This window comes from Anguilla rostrata, chromosome 1 (assembly GCF_018555375.3).
Source record: "Anguilla rostrata isolate EN2019 chromosome 1, ASM1855537v3, whole genome shotgun sequence".
Taxonomy (NCBI): Eukaryota; Metazoa; Chordata; class Actinopteri; order Anguilliformes; family Anguillidae; genus Anguilla; species Anguilla rostrata.
In genome coordinates, this window is record NC_057933.1 from 63,165,393 (window position 1) to 63,190,349 (window position 24,957).

The window sequence follows — 24,957 nt, forward strand, 5'->3', positions numbered from 1 at the left end:
TTGAGTTTAAAGAAGGCAACTGACCTCAGTGTGTGTATGGGTCCACTAAGAGTTAAGACACCACCTGATGCTATGACAAGAGACCAAGAAGCAGTTCAATGCAGGATAACTCTCTTTCAATGATGAATACGTTTGTGCAAGATTATTGTTGAAGGTTTCCAACGTTGTACGCTGGAATGCTATCGGTTACAAACATTTAGTTTAAGGCCAGAGAGTTACACAACATTACTGCCTCCCCTAACTGGGCCACGTGAAACCAAATCGGTTCCCTGGGGTACTACAGTTGTTTTCAAGCATACAGTGCCACCCAGTGGACATAATTACACAATTTGCCTTTCTCGATCTCCATCTTCTCATTCCAGACACAACACTGTGCACGTCATGCAGTTGTTTACATTTTAAATTGATACATGTTGTACTTTTAAATGATACAAAATTACAATATAACTATATTATTTATATATTGTTTGTCTTGTATTTGGTTGGTCTTCCGTGATCACACATAATTACAAACGAGTCACACGAAACTTCTAAACATGGTGATGAGACATAGCGTTCTTTGCATTTCATGAACAGAAGTAGACATGTATATAACAAGTAGTGTCCTCTAGGCTCATATGGGCTGGGCACCCTACAGGGTGTAAGACACTGAAATAAAAAATAAACAAACAAACAAACCTATGATGTGTACAGATTTTCAGTGGCAAATTCCTGCTTAGGCTACACAGGTAAAATATTGATCATATGTTGCCCCACAGTATACATGTTATCTGTGTAACAGTGACAATTAAATGGTTGTTGTTGGGGTGGTAACATGATGGGTAGTGTAATAATTCAGTAATGACTGCATTGTGGAAAATGAAATTAATAAATAAGTAAGACCACTAAGGGGGCTTAGAGACGAATAATGCTTGCTAATGTATTTATATATATATTTATATATTTATATTTTTATTTAAACATTGTGACCGACGAAAATCGCTGTTGCTTCGCTTAATAAACCTCTCCGACTATACATTTTGAAAGTGTATAAACGTTTTTCTAAATGCAAAACAAGCAGCTCAATTTCATAAGTAACTACTGTAATGTCGTTGATTTTGCATATGGCAAATTAAAATGTATATACACAAGAAAAGGAAAGTGAACCTTAACTGCCGAATATTTTACAAAGACTGTGAGTCCATGGTCATAAGAGATAGAAAACCAGTGGTTCAGGGACTTTGCAACAGGTAAGCATGACGTCAGTCGTGCTCATGTGGTGGTCCCTCCCCCGTCTGCAGATGCACCGTTTCCCCTCGCGCCGCTGTTCCAGCTGCTGCTGCCGCTGCCAGGCCGCCGGTGTCTGTGAGAGATCCTTCCTGCCCGCAGTCTACCCTATTCAATGTTGCTATAACCATGACAGGCATCGCCGCTGCCTCCTTCTTCTCCAACACCTGCAGGTTCGGGGGCTGTGGACTTCATTTCGAATCCTTGGCCGAACTCATCGTGCACATCGAGGATAACCATATCGGTAAGCGCCGGCGACTCACAAATGCATTTCGTGCAGCTTGGCTGCAACTCGTCTCGTCGACTAGCAATGGCCGGCTCAGTGCTCGCGATCGAGCCGCGGTAGCCATTCGCTTCCTGCGTTCTGACAGCGCTGTTGCTAGGTGTGGTATTGATGAGATACTAGCCCAAGCTGGCAATGTATTATCACGGAGAAGTATAACGTTAAAGACGAATTCTAACTTCCTATACACAACAAAGGCACAGGGTGGGTGTGGAAGCACCACTAGCGCAATGCACATTATGCTTAGGCAGAGAAGTGCGTCGATGTGTTGCACTGCTCGCCCGAACGATTATCATATGCAGTCTTTCTAGCTAGCTTGCTAGGCCCGGCTGCTGCTAGGGAGGGAGTTGACACAACGCACACGCCTAATAAACATGAATATTTGGTATTTTGTTTTGTCTCCGTTTTATATTTGTGTGTAATAAGCGCACATAATGCATTTCTTTTTTGTTAGCTACATTACACATTGTGACTGCACGGAAAGTTGAAACTGCAACTGCAATTAAGTTGCAAAAACATTAAGAACGTTAGCCAGGTAGCCGTATAGCTAGCTAGCTTAAGTAACGGATCTGGATGTTCAAACTCAATTTATAGTTGTAATTTTATTGTATTGACGTGGCATTGGGAATATAAACTACGTAAAGTATGTTTTATTATGTAACGTTAGTGCACGTAACGTTACAGCTGCTTGGGAAACTGATATGGTTAACTACAGTTGTGCATTCTTCCGGAAACTAACGGTGTGCACAGTAGACTACACCGTCAGCTAGCCAGCTAACATTACAGAATGCTTCGCTGGTATACTCCTTTTGTGGTGTCGTTATAATTTACTAAGAGAAATGTTCATCAAATGTTAGCATGTAACGTTAGAGATTATTTTAAACACTGGCTTAAATGTGTTAACGGAATAGCTGTCCACACATTTTCACTTTTTGACGCAATGTAATACAAAACGGAGAATAAATAGCCTATGCATAAAGTCCTGCTTACGATCGTAAGGCACTTTCACGGAATCTTTGACTTTGATTTGTCTGGATCCGGGTTGGTTACTCTGAAACTGTACCAGTTCAGCGCTGGGTTGAAAGCTTGAATTCAAGCCTAGGCATGGGATTTCATTATGAAATTGCTATAATTTGTTAATAATGGGTCATTTGACCAGCCTGACTTCCTTTCAGATTGTGTACCTTTTGATATACACATGCTGCTGGCACTACCTTGTTCTCAAAGCTCTGTGATACTCACTATATAGTGCCAAAATATGCCATATGTCAGATGAAAATTTTTGAAAACATGTTGACCTAATGTACCAATATTTTGATTTGGTTGTGTGAATGTGCCTGGGTTTACAATGATGTGCTGTTCACTTTCCCATGTCTTTCTTTGGTTTCTGTTGCCTTGTTCTGCTCTGGTGTTGTTCTGATGCTGCTGCATTTTTGCTGCATGTTTGTGCCATGTTTTGCTGTTGTGTGCTATGCTGTGTTCTATCGTGTGGGTCAACAGGACAGAGTTTGGTCTGGCGGGAGTGACTGTTCTGTGAGTGACACACAGAAGTGTTAAATATTCATGAGCTATAGTATGGGATTAGACGCAGTCTGTCCCTTGAGACCAGTGGGGTGTAAATTAGACTGTCATTCCAAGGGGGTGAAGAACAGGTCAATATGTGTACCCTCCCCCAAAATCTCCACCCATCTCAAAACCAGGAAAAAAATTCTGAGTTCCACTCATTTATGTCCCTCATTTGCAGGGAGGATGATCAAGTGCAAGTCAGCACATATTACTATGCTGACATTCATATTGTTTTTACATTGACCAAAACTGTACAACACATCTGACCTTGAAGACTTAACTGGAACACCAGAGCTTTGTTCAGTGATCTGCCATTGGTCACTCAGAGTGTAAGTGTGCCATCGCTCATTGAGTGAGACTTGCGCACTGTCAATTTTGAGTATCTGCAGATCAAGTTAATGCAGAATACTGCTTTCCAAAAATATGCACAATAAAGCAAAAATAACTTTTATGTTTGTAAAATGCATATAGCCTATAATTTGTATCAAACCATGTTATGGAAGGCTGATATGTTAGAAATAGAATTATTGTGTCATTTTTCCATTGTAGTATTTCAACACATATTGATAGTTATCATCCAACTGAATATAAAGTCACTGTTTCTTAATTCAACAACTTTGAATTAAAATGTAAGATATCACAAAGAAGCAATTTTTTGTTGTTCCTAAAGGTATTTTTTTGGAGAGATGACATTTTTGTGTGATCATAACTTTTTAAAATATATTGAAACCATGTTTTCTTGACACAGAGCTTCAACCATTGATCCTCACTTTAGCATGCAGGACATCACAGGTAGGCTATATGTCAGTTGGCATGTGTTACATAAGACAGAAAATAGATAAGCACAGAGTTAGGCATAATTGGCTGTCCGGGGTAGAAAGTCTATCGGCCAATCAGGTGTTGTCTCCCTGTGCCAGTTCTGCCACAGCTGCAGACCTCGAGTGCAGTGGCTGCACAGCTCGCCTGGTGGTGCGCGTAGTGGAGAGGAACAAAGCTGACTAAACAGATTGTTTCCACTTTTCAGAACTGACAGGGGACGTTTTGACTGCAGGCTGGGCTAGCAAATATGATTGGACATTTGAACGTTTTTATTTATTAAAAAAAAAAAAAATCATAAACAGATAAAGTTATTCAAATGAAACATCAGTACATTTTCCCTTATACATAGCCAAATTGAATTTCAAGTCACTGTTTCCCTTATTCGGACATTAAATCATAGCTTTTCATATTGCTCTCAGTCTCCTGTGGTCTGTAACAGCAGGAGAAAGTTACGGTTAACTTTTCATCTGGAATAAATTTGAACACAGTTTATGTGGAACAAACAGGAAGTGATATGCCAGTACCAAAAGCATTGCCTAACACTGAGTTTACTAAATCAGTAAGATAACTGCACCTTGCCAAATGTCAGTGAACCATCAACAAATCTTTTTTGTTTGAATGTAAGTTTACTTGTGTAACAATTTGCAACGGCCTTTTCTGATGTCATTTATGTCAAGGAATGTAGTTTTCTTTCAGAAAATAGCCAACTCTTCTCATTGTACATCAACTATGAACTTTGTTGTGACAGTTGGAGACTTGCGTGATGCCCTACCTTATTTTGCTGGTGATGACTATACTTTCAACATAGTTTTTTTGTGTGTACACAGTACCCCTGCCAAAGAATGAACATTTTTTAGTAATTTGGACTTTCTGCACAAGCATTCTGATTTATGCAAATTACATTGCATTTTTGATACTTGGTTTTTAGGATGGAAAAAAATAACGGTAAAATAAGTTCACCAAACATAATTTAAGGGTCCTAGCTGGATAGCTGCATTCCATACTCAGTCAACAATATTATTAACACAAATTAATATGTATCTGTCAAATTCGGATTCATTTCTTAATGAACAGTCAACAGATTTGTAATCATTACCTGTTGGCATGTGAATGCTTGATAATTTCAGATGAACTATTCATTCACTGAAGTATTCATGGAAAAGCGGTCACATAGCTCCTTGAGAAAGTGAGTTAAGTCTTACTTCAGGTATTGTGTGTGCATGGCTTCATCATTCATGTTATATGTGCCATATGTGTTCTGCATTCAGCTTGGTGCAATCCTTCCACCATGTTCTGGAATATTTCACTTTTTTGGACTTCCCAAGGTTGCCTGACTTGGTTGTTTGGCATGGTGCTTGTTTTTCCCTGTCTTTAAACGTTAAAGTTTGGCGACTTTAACAAATGGTAATAGAGACAGGGGTCATTGTGTTAATATCAACGTTGAGGTGTAAACTCCTTCTGTTAGGCCTATACACTGTTAAGTGCTCTATGTATAAAATAATCTCCCAAGGTGGTAGTCTTAAGACCATCTGCGGTTTATAGGTCCCTCGGACATTTTTGTGTTCACCAACATTAATTTTATGATGCATTAGTAGGTCTCTGACACATAAACGTGTCATCATAAGCACATGCTTAAAGCTGATTTCCACGACCAGCAATCAATATAGTCATTTAAATACATAACAGTTTAGTCTCCTTTATTGGATCATTATGCCTTTAAACTTCTGTGTGTTTCAGCTTTGTTCAATAAAACGGGAAACTATCAGAGTGACTCTCCTTCATAAAGCCGTTTTTTACAAAACTGATCATTTGACAAAACTCATGACTTAAGTCTGAAAGGAGGTAATAACTATGACAGACATTGCTGCCAGTGAAAAAATATTTTCCACGTACTATTTAGTCATTATAAGACACTTTGGGTTTTTTGGAGATACATTGGTATGTCATTATAAAGAGAAGAGGATCTTGTCATAAAAAGAAAATAGTGTTTTGAAGAGAGGGCATGAAGTTGATTACTCATGAAAAGTCACAGTTCATTTACATCACCAGGTAGGTTAGCCTATATAGTACAGCCCCAGAGCCGCCTCTCCTGGGATACCAGAGCCCTATTTTTGTACTGAAATATTCATTATAATAGATACTGCTATCAATATACATTGCCTTTTGAAAGTGATACACAGAATTTGTTCAGTGAGGGCCAATAACTCGGAGGGTCAGACTGATTCTTTCTTCTGTACTGCCCCATACATTTCAGAATTCTTAGTGTACGCATACTTACCACAATAGCATCTAAAGTGCATGAAGAACCTCACTGTGTCTCAACCCAGGACTCAAAATGTCCATTATTCCCTTAATACAATACTGAATTAACCTTCAAGTGTTCTAATGAATTCTTAATAATGGACATGGGCTGTCACACACTTGAAGAGAATGATGTGCATTGATGGAAGTATTCCACCCTCTGCTTCTTTGGCATGTTGTTCAGGTTTTGTAGCATGCAATGAATGGACTGGGAATTGATTAAAATCAGAGCAGCACTCACTACTACTCCATGCTTTTGTTCTGACCTCTTCTCATTGCTGCTGCCTGCACAAGTCCTTGACCACTTCTCTCCAGTCCTGCCCACACCACTCTTCTCATTGATCTGTATGCTATGCTCTACCACACTTTTATGTTTGGGACCATTGCTCTATTGTTTTGACTATTGCTCCTCTATGTTGCCACTTTGACTACGCTGCTAGCCTAGCCACTATTTCACACTGCTGTCCTGGCAGCTGTAGTTTTAGAGCAACATAAAGCAGGGCTGAGGCCCACAGCTTAGGTGAACATCTATGCTGTTATGTAAATGTGTCACGGTGGTATGTCATGGTATGTGGTAAGTTTTTTTTGTCTCTACTAGTGCGCTGTGATTTCAAGTTCTTACCTGTCCTCACTGTATGTCTCTCGCGCTGGGCCCCCCTCCAGCTATTTGGTCTCAAACAAGCTTATCATAGTTATTGTACAGCTGAGATTTAAGAAAACTTGGAAAAAATGCTGTCATTCTGACATACCCCGCAGCTTTTGAAAGAAAAGATTTATACAGTTATCAGACAGGGGAAGGAATGGGGGAAATATATGTTTTTCTGAGATGGACAGAAAACAAACCTACTCCATTTTAAATTTGCTAATGGTGTGAAAATTGTATAAAATTGACTGGAATAATTATTTTCTGAACCTGCCGTATCAATGAAATATCCATTTCACTGGTCATACTTCAATAAATAAAATAATTATAATGAAACATTATTAAGAACTTGTCCATTCTGAAAATGCAATAGGTTTCGGAGAAAACTGATGAGGCTTACTGTGCAAGACCTAGAGTGAAAGTAAAGGGATCATTGTCAGAAATATTTTGAAAGTTCCAATTAAGGGAAACTGGCACACATTTTCTTGATTTTAGACTATCATAGCATGCAAAGTCAGAGAAACTTTTTCCCGTTGGCTTTGGTCCGAGTTTGGTGAAATCTGCTGCAATAACATTTTAGGTCCAGCAGAGGGCAGGTCAGCGCTACAGAATTTGAAGTGGCCTTTTTCTCTTTGGAAGTGGCGCAGTTTTCTGCGGAATTCAAAACCACTCCCTTGTCTCTTCAGAAAGTGATTGCTGTATGTGTGGGTGCACGGGTGATGGAGCAAGTTCACAATGTCCAGTATCATGCTTTCTCAATATCATGCCGAACTGCTACAGAAAAAAGTCCTCTGAGAATAAAGCTGCTGTTTGATCTATGTACACAGTGTATTGTAGTGTTTATGGAACTAGGCTAACGGCTACTGACCTTCCACTAAATGTTCATCTGTGTGAGTCAAAATGACGCAAAGCACAGGGATGTCCGAAAATCAATTAAAAAAAATACGTATTTTGAAATGTGTAAAGCTATTTTCTCCCATTAGATCAAACAGAAAATATTCTTAAGTCTATAATAAAATATCTTGAAAATCGAATTTCATGATAATATCACATTGCAATTAATAATCAAGCAAATTAAAAAGTTTAAGTTAATGAGTTCATGAAAACTGAATGCGTGGGGAAAATATTTCAAAATGTGGGCTTATTAGAAAGAGAACATTTCTGCTCATATGGATCATTGTTTGGAAGCATGTAAATATTATGATTTGAGGTAATGTTGCTGTAATGACTAGGCTCTGCATTGTCATTAGTATTTAAGGTTGTTGCTGTTCAAGATAATTGTTGGGTGCAGCATTTTGCTCTGTTATCTGTTCTTATTAGAATTCTTTTTCAGATTAGGTCAGGCTTATTGTAATTCTAGCTGTTCTGTAACTTTGTTAAATGCTTTATTACTCAGAATGTTTTCACTGTGGTTTAACAGGAAAACTGTCAGACAATAACTGAAGTGAAGGTCAAATTAGGGCTGGAAAAGTCTCGCACAGTGACCACAATGAGAGTGAATATTGAAAATATTTTTTTACCTCATGTCCATATTAGAGGAATGTCCCACTGCCATAGAGACATAATGTGCAATAAGGACAAAAGGCCAACATGGATAATGATATTTGGGGAATAGTTACCTAAGGGGTCTGGCAAACACATTTTATTGGTAAAATTGGAAATTAATTCTGTGCATTCAAATTTACAGGGCCACAGCTTGTGAAAACCACAAGTGCTATCAAACTAAAAATACTTATGTAATTTTTTGTCAGGTTCGTCCACATTCTTTTTGCACATGATAGCTTACATAATGTTGTAACAGTTTTTTTATGGTTTTTTTCTGTTGCTGTGTATGTTGGCTTAGTGCACACATTTGGAATCGTCCTTCATTTAACTCACATCCAGAGTTGATTTTGCCTATCTGTGTCATAGAATCCTGTCTCTCGAGTGTTATCTGGAGTTTTAGTGATTTGGTTGTGCAGGTCCATTTTCTTTGCCCTCTTGATTCTTTTGCTTGCATGTTTCCGAGGTGTGAGCTGAAGGAGAAATGGCCTAAATGACTTATTGAGGAATAATGAGGCAATTAGTGTGCCCAGAATGGAAAAATCCCCAGCCCCCGCCTGCACTCGCGGCCCTGTTTCCGCCCGCCGAAGTGTGAAACCTGGCACGCCCGCCAAGCGCTCTGAGCCCTAATTACAGAGAGGGGTGCTTGATTTGGCTTTTCTTCCACTCATCTGGTGGCCTGCTGCTTAAATGCACTCTCCTTTCTTTAATTAGGGGCCTGGAAAACAAGCCTGGGCTGTGTCTGGTGGCTTTCCAGCCTGCTTTTCATGCCAGTAGACAGCAGGGGTCACTGCTGTACTGTTTGAGAGGCCTCATTTATTAAAACTCTCCAAAGGCCCATGAGAGGTACAGTTTAGACACTGCCAGTAGTTGGTTTAATGATATATCTGCTAATTTGAAACATGTATTGGGAAATGGAACTCCTTCATCTGATAGGCTACATCATCATAAGTGTAAAACATAACACTCTACCTAGTGAAATTGAATGATATTAATATTGTTAGTGAGATATTTGGAGTTATTTTGGAATTCTTTTTTTGTGTAAGTTTTTGGACTTCTTAATATAAAATTGGCCCATGTATTGGCAAAAATATTATCCACGTAGATTCAGTCAACCATGAACTAAATTATTATAATAGATTATTTGGCCTCTTTACCCTCATCCATAGAGACACATATTGTAACCCATTTCTACAGCTGTATCTGGTATTGAAGCTATTTTGGTAACGTTCCTTTCTCAATGTGTCTGTCTGCTTTGATCTGAAAGTTGTGGTAACTGAAATCAGTTTTTGCTGATGTGAGTTAGAGATGTTATGGCAACATGTAGCAGGTTAATTTTAAGTATGTAATCCTGTTATAATGGCTATTAACAAAACACATTATCTGGGTCATCTACAGTCCTGCTCTATCCCATTAATCATATTTGTACTGTGTCTGTGTGAATACTCTCACCAAAGGATAGACCACTGGTTTTTTTCCTAACAGTCGTTTTGTCCTAATAATGACTGCTGTCATAAGAAGGGTCCATGCTTAAAGATGGCTGTGTTCTCCTCAATAAGGACGTTCTCACGTCTGATCTACAAGTGGCTGGGTTCTAATGGCTGAGTTGTGCTGTAATGACGGATCCGTCCCAACAATGGTCTTGTCCTAATGATGTCTCTGTGCCAGCGATACTCTCGTTCTAATGATGGCCTTTTTCTCACAATTGCCCCAGTCTGCCTGAAGCAGCTGTACTCAGGAGGCTCGTTTGAGAGGCCTGGAATGCACCCCCAAATCCGAACGGAAATAATAAAATTGGGAAGCAGTTATTCACGTCCCAATCCCTGCACCTGGTGGACCTAATTACAGCTCTGCCCCCCCCCCCCCCCCCTCAGCTATCACTCAAACACCCCTGTCACAAACACTGATTCATGTAGAATAGGACTGGATTTATAAACCCTGCTGTATGGAGAGCAAAAGAGGCAGGTGTTGATATTTAATATCAGACAGACTGTGGCCTGGTGATTTAGAGGCTGCTACCTAAAGACCATTACCTAGCCACAATGTGCTTGTACCAGACATTAGCGCTCAAATTAAGCTTTAATTTGGGGGGAAATAACCCTAATATTGTCACCTATGACAATTATGTTATAGAAAACCTATTTAGAAAGTAATTAAGCAGAAGAACTGTGGTCAGTGAGCTGTACATACATGATGTACCTAAAGGTGGCTGTCTGGAAGGCCCAGGAAAAGTACATGGCGAATACCTGCGTGTGGAAAAATATGTGCCGAATGAAAGTTATCTCACATTTCTAAATCATTATTCTGTGTGAAACTTTACTTGAGTGGCTATTCTTCCGGCGCAAGCAGGGGCCTTTGGGTGGCACAGTGAGAGCTTTGATAAGTACAAATCAGGGTTTGAAGCCTGGCCTGCCACACACAAGCCCACAATGTGCCCTGCTGTTATTCTGCACCATAAACATGTCACCAGGGTGCTGGCCACTGGGGGGGGGAGGGGATCCAGGTGACTGTGCCTGGGAGCTTGTGTGGTGGTGGTGGTGGTGGTGGGGGGGGTCCAGGTGACTGTGCCTGGGAGCTGTGTGGTGGTGGTGGTGGTGGGGGGGGTGTGGCAGTTAGGCTGATTAGGTTGCGGAAGCTGTGTCAGCTCGCAGCTGCTCACAGAAGTACCTTCAGAGCAGTTTATCCAGGGCACCCCCATGTGAGGTCCCCATGCTGTCCTGAGACCAGCTTTCAGTGTTATGATATTGGTCATAAGCTATAACTCGCTACCACGTTGTTGGTTATTATGGTACTACGCCATTCAGTGTTACGATATTGATCATAAGCTACAATAAGCTATCACATTGTTGGTTATTATTGTGCTATTCCATTCTTGTGACAGCGTTATGTGGGCCTTATGACATGCAGTTCAAATAAAGTGATAATGAGTCATTTGTCTTGTTGCGTTTGCTTCAGTAAGACAGGAGGGATGCTAACAGTAGTTATGTCTCCAGGAGTCGCATTGCATCACACTGCTCTGAGGAAGGCAGCAGTTTGACTGTGTTACATTGCTGTTGAGTGGCTGTTAAAGTGAATGGGATTGTTTCATTACTGTGAATCGACCAGGTCTGACAACACTTCAGTCCACACCATGCAGGATGATAGGTTCACCCAGGTAAGCTGCCAGGAAAATTTTTTGATGTTTATACAGTGTAAGATAGCAGCCTGAATGTGTCTTTAGATCTCTATGAACACTGTGCTGTGCTTCCATATCATCATTAACAGCTGTCATATAAAATCAGCTAGCCCGTAAAATGTAGTTTTACAGGTTTAATCCATGACTTTTCTTGATCTATTATAGGCCAGTAGGATGGGTCACTCTGTTTGCACTTGGACCAGATTTCGAATCTTGAGCTATGCAGCGTTGGGATATGCGCACATTACATCAGTACCTTTGAAAAGGCGTTGTGCGACTGTAACTTAAATTTTATGTGCGCTGTGCCAAGTCATAAAAATTTCTGCATTGTCTTCAGATTGATAAAAATATCAGAATCGGCCTACAGCTTGTTCTGTGTGTTTAATACATGGTGGCTTTGAGCCGTTGGATCATAAAATTTTAAAACGTTGTAATCATCTTCTTTATCATTAACTGGTGTCTCTGTCAGCAACTGATAGCCAGAGGTTATACATCCATGCCGTTTTGGGTAATAAAACTTGAGCTCTGTGTAAGGGATGAGGGTGTTATTGCTCTGTATTGGTAAGAATTTAAGAAGACTCTCACACTACATTGATATTTCGCACTGATGCATTTATTATCTTCACTGCTGCATGTCAGATACATATATTATCAGCGTATATAATCACTTGGCATGATATTTTAAACATACAGCAATGCCTAAAGCAGAAGCAATAGCTTCACGCTTAATAATTATAATTTATTTTCCTGCCAGATTAATCTAACCTAGGGCCTCTGGCTGAGTTACAGTTTTATATCCTCCTGAGCCCTGGCAGAATAAAGTTTGAAGTATTCAAATTTTTTTTGACATAATGCAAGATTCTTGGATAACAAAAACATGTTGCTGTGAAAGTACTTTGAAAAATATTACTTATTTTATTTTTAGTGAATGTCCCTTGTAGCGTAGCTTTCAGCAAAATATAATATGTGGTTCTTGAGATTAAAACCAGAGACTCATGTCCTCCAAAGGGGACAAAAATGAATTGCCTGGTCCTAGGAGAATATATCGGTTAAACTGTTAGGCAGCTACTTAAGAATTTTGGCTAAGTATGCACTGTACATAGGGATGACTTAGGACTGACATTATCAGTTTAATTCACAATTGTAAAATTTCAGGACTGATCTTGCTGGTTTATGAAACAAAAGAAATGTGTGTGCTGTAGGCACCAGCAAAATTGGAAAACTTTAAAGATAATTGGGCTTTCCCCATCCTGCTCATACCTCTCCATCTCCTCTCTGTCTCTCTCTCTCTCTCTCTCTCTCTCACTCAGTCCATCTGTAGAGGAAGTATCTCGATCTCAGCATCAGACCATTTAGCGAATAAAATGCCATAAAAGACAAATGAAGGACCACCGTGGTGGACCACCTGTATGAGCGAGAGAGCGGGTCTGTCCCAGTGGCAGACGTGCAGTCATTAACCTGAGCCCAGCGCCCCCCTCCCCCCCCAGCCCTCTCCTCTGGTGGCCCGTCAGGAAGCAGGCACCGCCCGAGTCTGCCCTTCCAGCCTGCGCCTCTGATTTACTGAGTGTTGGGTGAGACTGATCAATACCTCACTGAGCAGACAGAGGCTCGCCCTGCTCAGCCCCACCCCGGCCCTGCTCTCGTCGCCTCGTTAGCGATTTGTGTAGCCAGGACTTCCTCTGCCGTTTCCTCCTGGCTGGGGTCACCTGCCCCACCGCCGCGCAATATAGCCGTTTCTCCTCCCGACCTCCGGGAGTTTTAAGAATAGTTTTGTAAACACATCTCACTGTAGAAATGCGTTTGTGCACGTGTATGTTCATGCGTGTATTTCTGCATGCGTGCGCATGTGGTGCATGTGTGTGTGGTTATTTAGGGGGTGGCCTTTTTTTCCAAGAACTGAACCAGATACTAATGAAACACTTTGGCAGTACTGGGGACCGCCCCCTGAGTTCTCGTGACTGACACAGTACTTTTAAGTAACGTTGCATTATGTGTGTTCAGTGAAGCTTCACAATGCACCAATCCAAATTCCATTTAGAAGAATTGACTCCGGAATGTCTGACTCTAGCTGCATGTCAAGTTGGGTTTTTGAAGTCCTCAAATTTGTGTGTTTGTGTGGGTCCGTGTTTTTCGTCGGTTTCCCTGGTGTTGTAAAGGCCCAGAGGCAACAGTCTGCATTCTTTCCTAAATATAAGGTGTTAAAGTCTTAATTTATAGTGCCCAGTCAGCCAGGGAGAAATTGCGAATCCACACTTTTAGCAGTGTGTGGTTTTAATATAAACTAATATGGTTCAAGTTAAACTGCGCAGAGAGATTTGTTTACTCACAGAGCAGGCATGAAGCGGAGGGGCCGAGCCGGCCGCAGCGTGGCCTCATTAAGGGCGAGATGGCAGCGCAGGCTGCAGCTCTGTGCCCAGTTTAATTATTTCTGCTGCGCCCTGGGAACGGCATCTGCGAGCCATTATGCGCGCAGGCCTTCATTACGCGCCGAGAGCAAACCGCCGATGACGCGGAGCGCGGCGCTTTGTGACGCCGGCTCCCTCGCCCCCCCTCGCCCCCGCGCCCCCACGCTTCGCCTCGAACAACCCGCCTTAACAATGCCTGCTCCAGCCACGCAGGCAGAGCTGACAATGTCAGGCCCACCCAGCCTGGGATTTCATTTCCCAGAACATACTGCTGTTTTTTAATTAGGATCCCTGCTCTTATTCAGGGTGGGTTCTGGGTAAAGATAGGCTACGCGGAACGCCGTAGAGAACAGTAGTGTTTTTCTGTGGAAGCCAAGTTTGTAGGAAAGATGATTTTATGCTAAATATCAACCACTTGATCATCACAAAATAAAAGACTCCTTTGGTTTTGAGGTGACCTGGGTGACATCCTATGTAGCTGTGAATTTTGTGTATCTTTATCGATGTGCATTTTTGTTGACTTTTTTCTTTTTGAACACTGTAGGATGTCAGTTAACAGCTTCACTTGTGTTGACCTGGCACTGTATTCAGGTCTGTAAAGGGCCTCTACTGCTGTTGGGCTCTGCATGAAATCTGCTTTGGTTAGGGGATGCTCTAGTGCGACAAAAATGGTGATTTTAGCTCAGTGAGGCCAAAGGTTAGAAATGGTTATGTTGCAAATATTGAATCGCTCAAACAAAACAATACGTATTCCTTTCCATTCTGTCTAGGCACAAGATATGATAATGCTAAGGTTGTTTTTTAGTTCTCAAATGAGATCCCAGTACTTTTCATAAACTTCTGAATGGCCACATGGGGGCAGTATTCCCACACTACTCTAGTCATTCAGATGTGCTGAAGTCTGTTGCTCTGCTCACACAGGCTTGTCAGTGGGCAGGTCTTTTGAAGTTTTTTGCTGGTTCACCTCAGGGTGGAAGCTGCCTGTATGCAGTGTTACAAAGCCAACAGTGTGTCTGGACAAAGCTGAGGAAATGTTGATGTGTCTATTTCAGTTCTGTATGGGTGAAATAAGGACTGTTGAAGCAGGCAATAACTGGACAAAAAATGGGACTTTTCAACATTCACTCTTTCCACTTAGTGATTCTGTATTTAGACTGTTATTTAAATGGATTAACCAAATTTGTGTGTGTATGTGGTTGTGTGTCCATGCATGTGTGTATGTGTTGATATGTGCATGCGTGCGTGTGCGTGTGTGTGTGTGTGCATGTGTGCGTGCACAATATGAGTAATATCCTGTTCTCGAGAATGACACACTCCCACAATACCTCCTCCACTAGCTGAACCCCCCCCCCCCACCCCAGCCATGACGAACCTGAGAAGGAATCAGTGGCTAATGAAAAGATGTTGTTTTATTTCTTATTCATTTAAGGTTGAGGGGGCATCCTTGTAGAACTGTGGATGATAAAGTATGCAGTACAGGAATGGGGCATCTCCCACTGAACACTGTCCTCTCTGATCCCTCAGGCATCGCTGGCTCATTACACGGTACAGAGCAGGCGAGCGTCAGACCAACGGACTGCGTCAGCCCGGGCAACGAGATATTAGACTTGGGGTGCTGTGTGTGTACACGTGTAGCGCAGCTATGTCCATGAAGGCATTGTGGGAAACTTGGCGAGAAGCTGTGTAGCCCCATTGAATATGAGAAAGTGTATCCACCACATGATGTTGACTGCACTGTGAAAAAGGGCGTCTTGATGAGTTTTTTTTTCCCCCCTTCCTTTTTAGACACAGACCCTCGGGTGTTAGAAAAACAGGAACTGCAGCAGCCCACCTATGTGGCCCTCAGCTACATCAACCGGTGAGTAGGCGTGTCCCTCCCCGCGGAGAATGTGCCAAGTAAGGGCAGAGAATACAACCTTTAATCTTTCCTTTGCTGAATAATAATAATCATACGGGATGATTAATGAATAACTTCTGCTCAATGGGAACACCTTTGAAGGATCGCTGAAGGTGCTTGTTAAGACATGACGGCCAATAACTATTTGTCATCCGCGATGAATTCGGCTTCCTCTGCTCTCACTGATGTGTGCTCGGGCTGCTCTTTGTGCTGCTGTTCATACCACATTTAAAAAGAACAGAGATAAAAAGAACAGCGTTCTGTCTGTTCCTGTCATTATGGTTGTATGTCATCTTTTCCAAAATGTCTGCATCTCATATGGAAGTACAGAGTTCTGCAGCCACAGAAACCTTCTCTGAGAGTAATATATTTATGTGCATAAGTGATACAATCATTATCATAGCAATAGTTCACTTTATGCTTTACTTGATGTGAGCCTTACTGTATGTAGCATTTGTAGTACCATAATACTTGCTACATAATAGATTATAAACACTGTGAAAAACGTTAAGGGATCAGATTTTTTAGTGTACTGGAGGCAGTGTCGACCACACCTTAAACCCTCCTCAAATGTTGTGCTTATGAACTGTGTTCTTGAGTAACTTTTGAGTTACAGATGGAACACACACATACACACTGCTTACATACACAACCGCATGCACACCCACCAGGCTTCAGAGTGGCATCTGGTCGATCAGGCTGGGTGACGCTTTCCTGTGGTCGGCAGTGTGTGTTTGTTTGTGGCTCACAGAGCGCTGTCTCTCCATTCCGTTTGTATGATCGTGTGTTTTTATCCGTTCTTGTTGTGCGGGATCGTCGGTCAGACAATGGCGTTAGCTTGATGTACTCCTGTCCGTGCGGTATACATGATCAGACATCTGCTGGAATGGATATAGGAGCGTCAAGAATACCTCTGAATGCACATGCCCATATTAAATAGCCAGAGCCAAAATGGCAGAAGTGAGGCACTGTTGGATGTGTGACTGCTGCCTTTCTTGTTACCGTGGAAACGTACTTCCTCCAAGCGTCTGCCTTTCTGGAATGCACAGTGTACTCCATTAGCACCATGTGCCCTGGTGATGGGGACAGGAAGCGCTGTTCAGTGGCGATGCCTGTTTCGCTAACAGGAAAACAGTGTTCTGTCCGTTAGTGTTGTCTGCCTTGCTGACATGGAGCTGTAATCTGCAGCTTTGTTCATATGGAGATCTGCAGCTGTTTGGCTCAAGCTGTTGCCCCATGCAGGGCCTAAATGAATAACCCTAATCCCTCCTTCTCTGTAGCAGTACGACTGCAGCTAAAGTAAACCCGCTGACCCTATCGGCATGTGCTGCTGTTTTGGCCTTTATGTGTACATGTGCATGTGGGCTCCAGCACATGCACATGTGTTCCCCTTGATTCTGTTCGGAAAATGAAAACCAGCAGCAGAACTGAATGAAGCTAATTACACCAGCATTCAGTGATTAGGCTGCAAGGAGCACGTGGTACACAATTCTACATGAGAGCATCATGATATAATTTCAATTTCAACCCTTGAGAAATGAGCTTCGCTTTAGTATCGTGTCTGAATATTGGTTTTAAGACTGTTGGCGTCAGGGGGATTTTACACACAGGCCTTCATGTGGTTTGAATTTAATTTGTTGATTCCACTTTTTTATGAACAATGTCTGCATTAACATTTTGTTTTTACGAGGTGCGTTTACTTAGACTGTTTTACAATGAAACATAAAGTTTAATCTAAATGATAATACTTGAACGTTTAAAAAAAAATGTAGAGTAACTGCTGATTTAAATCTTATATTATTACTGAAATGGTAAATCTTTTCATTATGCAGACATATTTCATAGTGTCAAGTTTCTGCAGAGAGCCTAGGAAGATATCTTTTTGAGCACATTGAAATAGACTTATCCTAAAATGCACAGTAAAAACAGGTTGCCAATTCATAGCTACCGCTTTGCTGTGCTACACATAGATATTTATGCACATTAGCCTGAGCATATCCAAAGCATTCAATGTGTGTTGCTGTTCTGCCATTAAGACCTCCCGTTACAGAGCATTTCATTTCTCTGTTTCTCTGCCAGTCTCTGAGACATAGGACTTTGAGTCTGTTTTATAGGAGCAGTGCAGATTTTACCCCTGCAGCTTGGTTCAGATGTCCAGTTGAAGAACACCCTTCCAGCTTATAGGTTTTGAAAAATTAAAATGTACCTTTTTTGGCTGATAGTTCATTTCAGGGTGGAAATTCATTCAGGTGGTGAAAATGATAGATGTATTAATGGTGAAACGGTTTTGGAGCCGTGTGTGTCGGCTCTTGCACACGCGTGTCGCTGAACGCGTGTCGCTGAACGCGCGTCGCTGAACGCGCGTCGTCTCTCTCCAGGTTTATGACCGACGCCGCGCGGCGCGAGCAGGAGACCCTGAAGAAGAAGATCCAGCCCAAGCTGTCCCTGTCCCTGACGGGCAGCGTGTCCCGCAACAGCGTGTCCACGCCCCCCCGGCACAGCAGTGGCAGCCTGACCCCGCCCGTCACTCCGCCCATCACGCCCTCCTCCTCCTTCCGTAGCAGTACCCCTACAGGTGAGCCTAGCCCGTGTGCATGCGCGCGTTAGCACGAGGTACCTAACCCAAGCTGCGCAAGAGACAAATAGCATATGAGCTGCACCCAATATACAAATACTTGACTGCTAACATCACATCATGTGAGTGGTAATGACACCACTATCTCTGTGAACATGGTATGTTATAGGAAATTGTCCATTTCTTGGTTCAGTAGTTTTTAATTTAAATGTTAGTTTTTGAAAAAGTCAAGGAATCACTGCCTTAATATGTGGATACATTTTGTATGTGAACTGCCTGTGAACAGACCTCCCATTTACAGGAGTTACTGTATGTAGGCATGTTATTTTTTTACAGCGCTTATTATCTGGCCTTTAGGCTTACCTTGTCTGCCTGATGCAGTACATTATTTCATATTTAAATGGAAAATGGGGTTAGCCTTAGAATTCAGTGATGACATCAGCAGCTAATCCTTTGTGGGAGGGAGACAGGTGAAACGGAGAATGTCTGTTGGTGCTTGTGTGTGTGTCCGGGCTGGAGAGAGAGCGCACTACAGGGGCATTGCTAAGCGGAGTTAAGGGAGATAAATGTTTAGGACAATCTCATGAAGAGATCCATTGTTTCAGAGGCAAGGGCTCAGTTCTCACAGACATGCCTGAGAAAGACCTCAGAAAGAGCCTCCTTTTCTCACACTCATTGTACATGTACCATGTTCAGGAAAGCTGTTTGTTCAACCCTGCAAATAGAAAACTCCATGTCTGTCCTTCGTTGCCTCCAACCACAGTGCCCCGTGGCAGTCAACGCTACTGGAGCCAATGTCTGATTAAAACATTCCCATGTTTTCCTTTCCGTGAAATGTTTTTCTCTTGCTCCCCTAATTAGTGTACTTCATATTTTTGTGGTTTTATATATTGGTCCATTTTTGAATTGTATCTTTATGCATTGCTGGATCTACACCAAAGCAGTATGTTAACCTTAAGACCTGTTGACTGAACTAGATTCTTTCCCACACTCAAATTCTTTCCCAAATATTCCTAATTTTCTTCCTCTACTGAGGGCTCCATTTCCATAGAGACAAGGCGGCCCCCGAATGTTGGAACAGTCACTGAGTCACTCCTCAGGCCAGTCTGTCTGGTTGCCGGACTCTGTGTTGCTAATCCAGCAGCACTTTGTGTGTGTGAATAGAGCAGGGCCCTTCATGTTCTCAGGAAAGGTAATTACCCAAGAATCTGTGTGTACTAGGTGTTTTAAGCACAAAGCAGATGTTGAATTTTTAGGTCCAAATGTTTTCGGTCCCAGTGTTACTGCTGTTCAAATGCTGTGGAAAGGGACTTTCAACATCCGCCAGGGCACAATTAGCACCCCGCCCCCCTTCTCCACCATACGCACACACACAAACACACACACGCACACGCACCATCTACGATGGAAAATTCCCTGTATTAAGGGGGGTCGGGGCGCAAGGAGGGAATTGGGGGAAGTGGGAGGGTGCAGCTGGTTGGGCTGGGGGTGGGGGTGGGGGTGGTTTCCATAGGAATAGGGGATTGACGTCCCCTGATAAATGAACGGCTTCAGTCTCCTCAGCTTCTCAGAGCAATTCTCAGATTGATGTTAGGCATCCTACATCCTAAGTTCATACGCTAAAATCCATATTCTTCATCCATCACTGACACAACCCCCTTATCCGTCTGCCAGAGGCGTCCCGCGGCACTCTTACCTTATGACATCACCTAGCGTGACCCCTAGACCTCTATATTAACAGCCTCTCAGGGGCAGCTTTATGGATCCACCTTCCCTTAAACCTAAACAGCGAGGAAGTGAGGAATGATAACCCTCAAAGTGGATGTGCTCTCTAATAAATTCTTGACAGTTAATGGACTATTTCTGCTGGGAGGGAAACGCGGTTCATTTCCCCCGAGAATGCATTTCCAACTCTCTGTACTTTTATTCCCAGCTCCTGCCGTTCTCCTGCCCATTCTCGTCTGCGTCGCGGTCTGTTCTCTGTCTCATTTCCAGTGAAGGTCTCTCCTTCACCCTCAGAGTCAATCTGTCCCTGCCCCTCTGTGGCTGTGTCTCGAATGGAAGGACACTGGCCTTCCTAGGCAGCTTTATACTTAGGTGGTCGGAAGTGAGAAATTGTCTTGGCTAGCCAGTAGCCACCTCACTCCCAGATAAACATCCTAGATGCAGGCTCTTAGCAGGCCGTGATATATTAAGTTTATAACCTAGCTAGCTAGGAAACAATAAAATAACGCAAAAAATAATATACATGTACTATAAAGATAATAAACATATTTTGCTAGTTAGCAAGCTAGTAAAATTGTTGTTGCTTATATTATGTTTTCTACATATTGTGCTCGCATATATTACCCACATTTTTCGTTACTAATTTATATATTACTGTCTTAATACCTAATATTTCACTTGTTGTCGTATCCACGTAAGAACAAACAACAACAGACCTCACACCAAATCTGGATCAGTTATATCTTAATTCCATACAACGTTCAGTTTGGGATAGCTGCAGAGATCGGATGGCTTCAAACGCCACCTCAGAATCCTGCAGCCTTTCGGCTGGGGACGTTGGCCCACCGCCGTTCCCTTGGTGACCTGCCGTGGTGACGTTCCCCCTGTGCTCCCTCCCAGGCAGCGAGTATGACGAGGAGGAGGTGGACTACGAGGAGTCGGACAGTGACGAATCCTGGACCACCGAAAGTGCCATTAGCTCCGAGGCCATCCTCAGCTCCATGTGCATGAACGGGGGCGACGAGAAGCCCTTCGCCTGCCCTGTCCCAGGCTGCAAAAAGAGATACAAGGTGCGCCGGGCTCTCCCACCCACTCTCACTCTGCGTTATTGCACAGTGTGTGTGATTAGCACTCTCACACAGTGCAACACAGTACAGCACAGTGCAACACAGTACAGCACAGTGCAACACAGTACAGTGTGTGTAATTAGCACATTAGCACACTCTTATATAGGGCAGCTTGCATGATTATTAATCCAGAAATTTACTGACACTATAAAGGGTCAATATTACTGACAAGGGCAGAACAGCACTCTGCCACCCAGGTTTCAAACTTGCAACCGTCCGTTCAGGTGCAAGTCCAGTTCTGGAAGGGCATGTCCTCTTTACCATCGTGGGCATTCATGAATATCATCTGCCCCGATTCATGGCAGGGGAGGGAGACGAGTCATATAGATTGACTGATTCATATTATTGGACTTTTAAAAAATATATACATAGTGTTGGTAGCCCTTAGGCAACAACCATATACACAGCAAAAGTATCGAGGAAACTAGGCACAAAGTCATGATGACCTATTTCCATTGTGGTCCTCATTGTTCTAAGCCATGTTCAGCATGGGCAGGACTGACAGTGAGTCACTTAAATGAAAAGCACAATACATGTTTTACAATATGTATACAATGAATGCACATTTTCCTGATTGCCTCTCTTTAACTCAGCTGCTATTCCTTCACTGTATACAGCACGGATACAGTATATATTTTCAGCAATGTGTAATATAAGGGGGATAAAGTTCCCCATAAACTCGGTGATGAAAGTGGAATTTATGTACTGACTGCCGACAGCCCAGAAGTCCCTTCATGGAGAATTTAAGAGATGTCCTTCATGTTGAAAATACGATTTAGCAAGTTGTTGCGTATTGGCTTGACATTGTAAATGAGTGTATCCAATCCACTTCAAAAAGCTTCTCATGTTTTTTATAGAATTTTCCACTCACATCTGGAGTGTGCATGGTAAAGAACTGCACAAATTGTGGCTGAAAATAGATGGTGTTAGTATCGCATATGAGTTAGGAAAGTTGTGTGACGAGGAAGTAACAAGATGGGGCGAGGTGCCCTTGAGCAAGGTACTTGGCCACAGTACCTTGTACTGTTGTAAATAATCCAGTTACATAAATGTGTAAGTCATAGGTGATGATGATGACAATACTGATAACAATTCATCAGTATTTCTCATTTATATATTTCATGTGTCATTGTTATTTCTTTCACTGTTATTATATCTGCACAGCCAGACCAGGCCACTGACGCTATTATTCCCTCACAGAATGTGAATGGTATCAAGTACCACGCCAAGAATGGCCACCGAACCCAGATCCGCGTGCGCAAGCCCTTCAAGTGCCGCTGTGGCAAGAGTTACAAGACATCTCAGGGCCTCCGCCACCACACCATCAACTTCCACCCGCCGGTGTCCGCTGACATCATCCGCAAGATGCAGCAGTAGTGCCGGTCACAGTGCCAAGCGACCCTCCTCCCCTTTCTCTAGTGAGGAAGACTCCACCCCTTTTACGCTACACTACACTATACTTTGATTGCATGCTTTAATTACTTTATTTTTTTTTCTCTCTCCTGTATTTTGGAATGATGTATCTTTGTAGAGTTCACGGTTTTTGTACGTTTGCACATTCATACCTATCGTACTTATTTTTCGTTACTTTTGATATATGGTGCTAATTGTGTAAAACAAAAAAAAAATTAGAAAAAGGAAAAGGCTGACCTTTGGACGGTTTAGGCAGTAGAGTGATGGTTCTCTCCTCGTCCATGTTTGGTCAGGGTGTATAAGTGGGGCAGGGCGTGAGGAAGGACAAAATGGGAGTGTGCTGGATGGGAGCTCATGGAAGGTTGTGTAATGATCGTCAAGTGAGTCTATATGTCGTCTGATTTGGACTCGCAGGAACCAATCAAACTCTACCGGTTGAAATCAGAAAGTCACTGACATGATCATACACAAATATCCAGTTGATGAAGCCTTGCTCTCCCGTTGCTGGTGGTTAGATCTCTCTAGTGAGAAAATCCTTCTCTGCCAAGACTCCAATTCCAATGCAGTGCATCAATGGAGTTAAACTTCAAGTTTAACAAAAAAGGAAAAAAACTGAATGTTTGTAATATAATATGGAATATTACCTGATATATAAAAAAACGTAGATATATATGTATATATACACTTTCATAATCAAAAAAGTTATTCTTTATTTCCAAGTTTTATTTTTTACTGTATTTTACTTTTAAGACTATGTTTAAGAGAGTTAAGGTTAAAAGATTGCTTTGATATTATCGAGTTCGGTTTTTTCTCTTCAGACCCAGAAGATGACTTAGTTACGTTAACGCCAAACAAAAGATCTCAGGTCAACATTCGCCAGCGTTTCAGAACTGTAATCCTGCCCAGATATTCCCACAGTATTTAGCCTGAGCTGTTCCACGGTTACCTTTGGACTTTGACTGGAGTTACTTTTCATGTCTGTCTCCAGACCCCATCCTGAGGCAATGGAATGGTTTCCTTCATCACCTGGGTGAAGTATTTAAGCACTTTGTAGTAACCAGTTGCCAATAGAGTTTGGATGTTCCTCATCGCCAATGTCTCCAGACCGGCAGGACTGCATGTCTGCGGTCGTGGAGAAAAGTCAGTGAAACCGATCGTTACTGTAGAGGTACTAGTTATCAAGGGAAATTTTTTCGCCACGCCTTGTGTTTTTTCTCGTCCGTTGTGAGTCTGTATGATCTCCGATTGCCTTGTATTGTAGACAGCAGCATTCCAGTATATTATGCCTGTGTAGCTTCATGGTGAATTATCTAGTATGATTATTATCGATAGTATTGTAAACATTTCTTGCAGTGCTGGTATGTATTATGGAGAAAGCTCCACCCACACTGTGTTACCATCAGCACAACCTCCATCTGGAGCCTGCTGTCATCACAGCAGCACCTGTGTGTTCTTAAGGTACATGTTTTTTTATGGATGTGGCTTACCTGCCTTGACCACACCCACATTGTAAACCACACCCACAAAAGAGATGGAAATTATTGTTACAGTGTATTGAAAATAGGCACAAAGATGAAACAAAAGTATTGTTCAGGCATTCCAGAGACAGTCTGTTTCTACGTTTTTGACCCATCTTGGGCATGTAGGAACAGCTGTCGATAGCATTTAGACTTCATTTCTGTGCAGAGCAGTCCGGAGCACTCAGTCATGCCAACACTGCATGGATTTGAATATTGTAATGGAGTTACAGTTTATATTTAGCTTAACATTGTGACAGTATTATACAGCAGGTATGGAGGGGACTATTTTGATATATTGTGTATAGTGAATGTATCGTCATGTGTCTGTGTAAGTGCTTTAAATTATATTTTCGTATGTCTGTGGAAAACCACGTTCCCAATGTGTATGAAGGCAAACTGAGGTTATGTTTTGGAACTGAAGGTGATTTACTATGTCAAACTTGCTTTAAAAAAAGCTGCTTCATAAATGTAAATCTGATTACATTTTAAAGATTAAAAATGCTTCTGCTGAGTGTTTGTGATGTTTTAATTTAATGCTTAAATGACATACAGGAGTGTATTGTAGAGGGTGAACCTTTTTATTTTACAGTGCTAAGAGACAGAGAAGACTACATGCTGTAATGTAACAGTGCTGTATGGTTCTCAAGTTACACTAGATCCTCCAAAGCATTCCAAGTTACCAATAAGAGTATGGGTTAGT

The 24,957-nt window shown here is 42.1% G+C and overlaps 1 protein-coding gene across 1 annotated transcript; it reads left to right on the top strand.

Annotated features, from left to right (window-relative positions):
* Positions 1-1,266: 1,266 nt before the first annotated feature.
* On the top strand, positions 1,267-24,768 carry jazf1b (JAZF zinc finger 1b). Its single transcript, XM_064348547.1, has 5 exons — positions 1,267-1,510; positions 15,786-15,858; positions 18,276-18,472; positions 21,098-21,267; positions 22,525-24,768. Exons 1-5 carry the CDS (start codon positions 1,396-1,398, stop codon positions 22,699-22,701), a joined length of 732 nt encoding a protein of 243 aa, XP_064204617.1. The 5' UTR covers positions 1,267-1,395; the 3' UTR covers positions 22,702-24,768.
* The last annotated feature ends 189 nt before the right edge of the window (positions 24,769-24,957 follow it).

What these genes read in the sequence shown, in the direction of transcription:
- jazf1b (XM_064348547.1), top strand. Translation starts at nt 1,396, where the DNA reads ATGACAGGCATCGCCGCTGCCTCCTTCTTCTCCAACACCTGCAGGTTC. An exon ending in CATCGAGGATAACCATATCG is followed by an intron (nt 1,511 to 15,785) that starts GTAAGCGCCGGC and finishes CTTCCTTTTTAG; the next exon opens with ACACAGACCCTCGGGTGTTA. An exon ending in CCGTAGCAGTACCCCTACAG is followed by an intron (nt 18,473 to 21,097) that starts GTGAGCCTAGCC and finishes GCTCCCTCCCAG; the next exon opens with GCAGCGAGTATGACGAGGAG.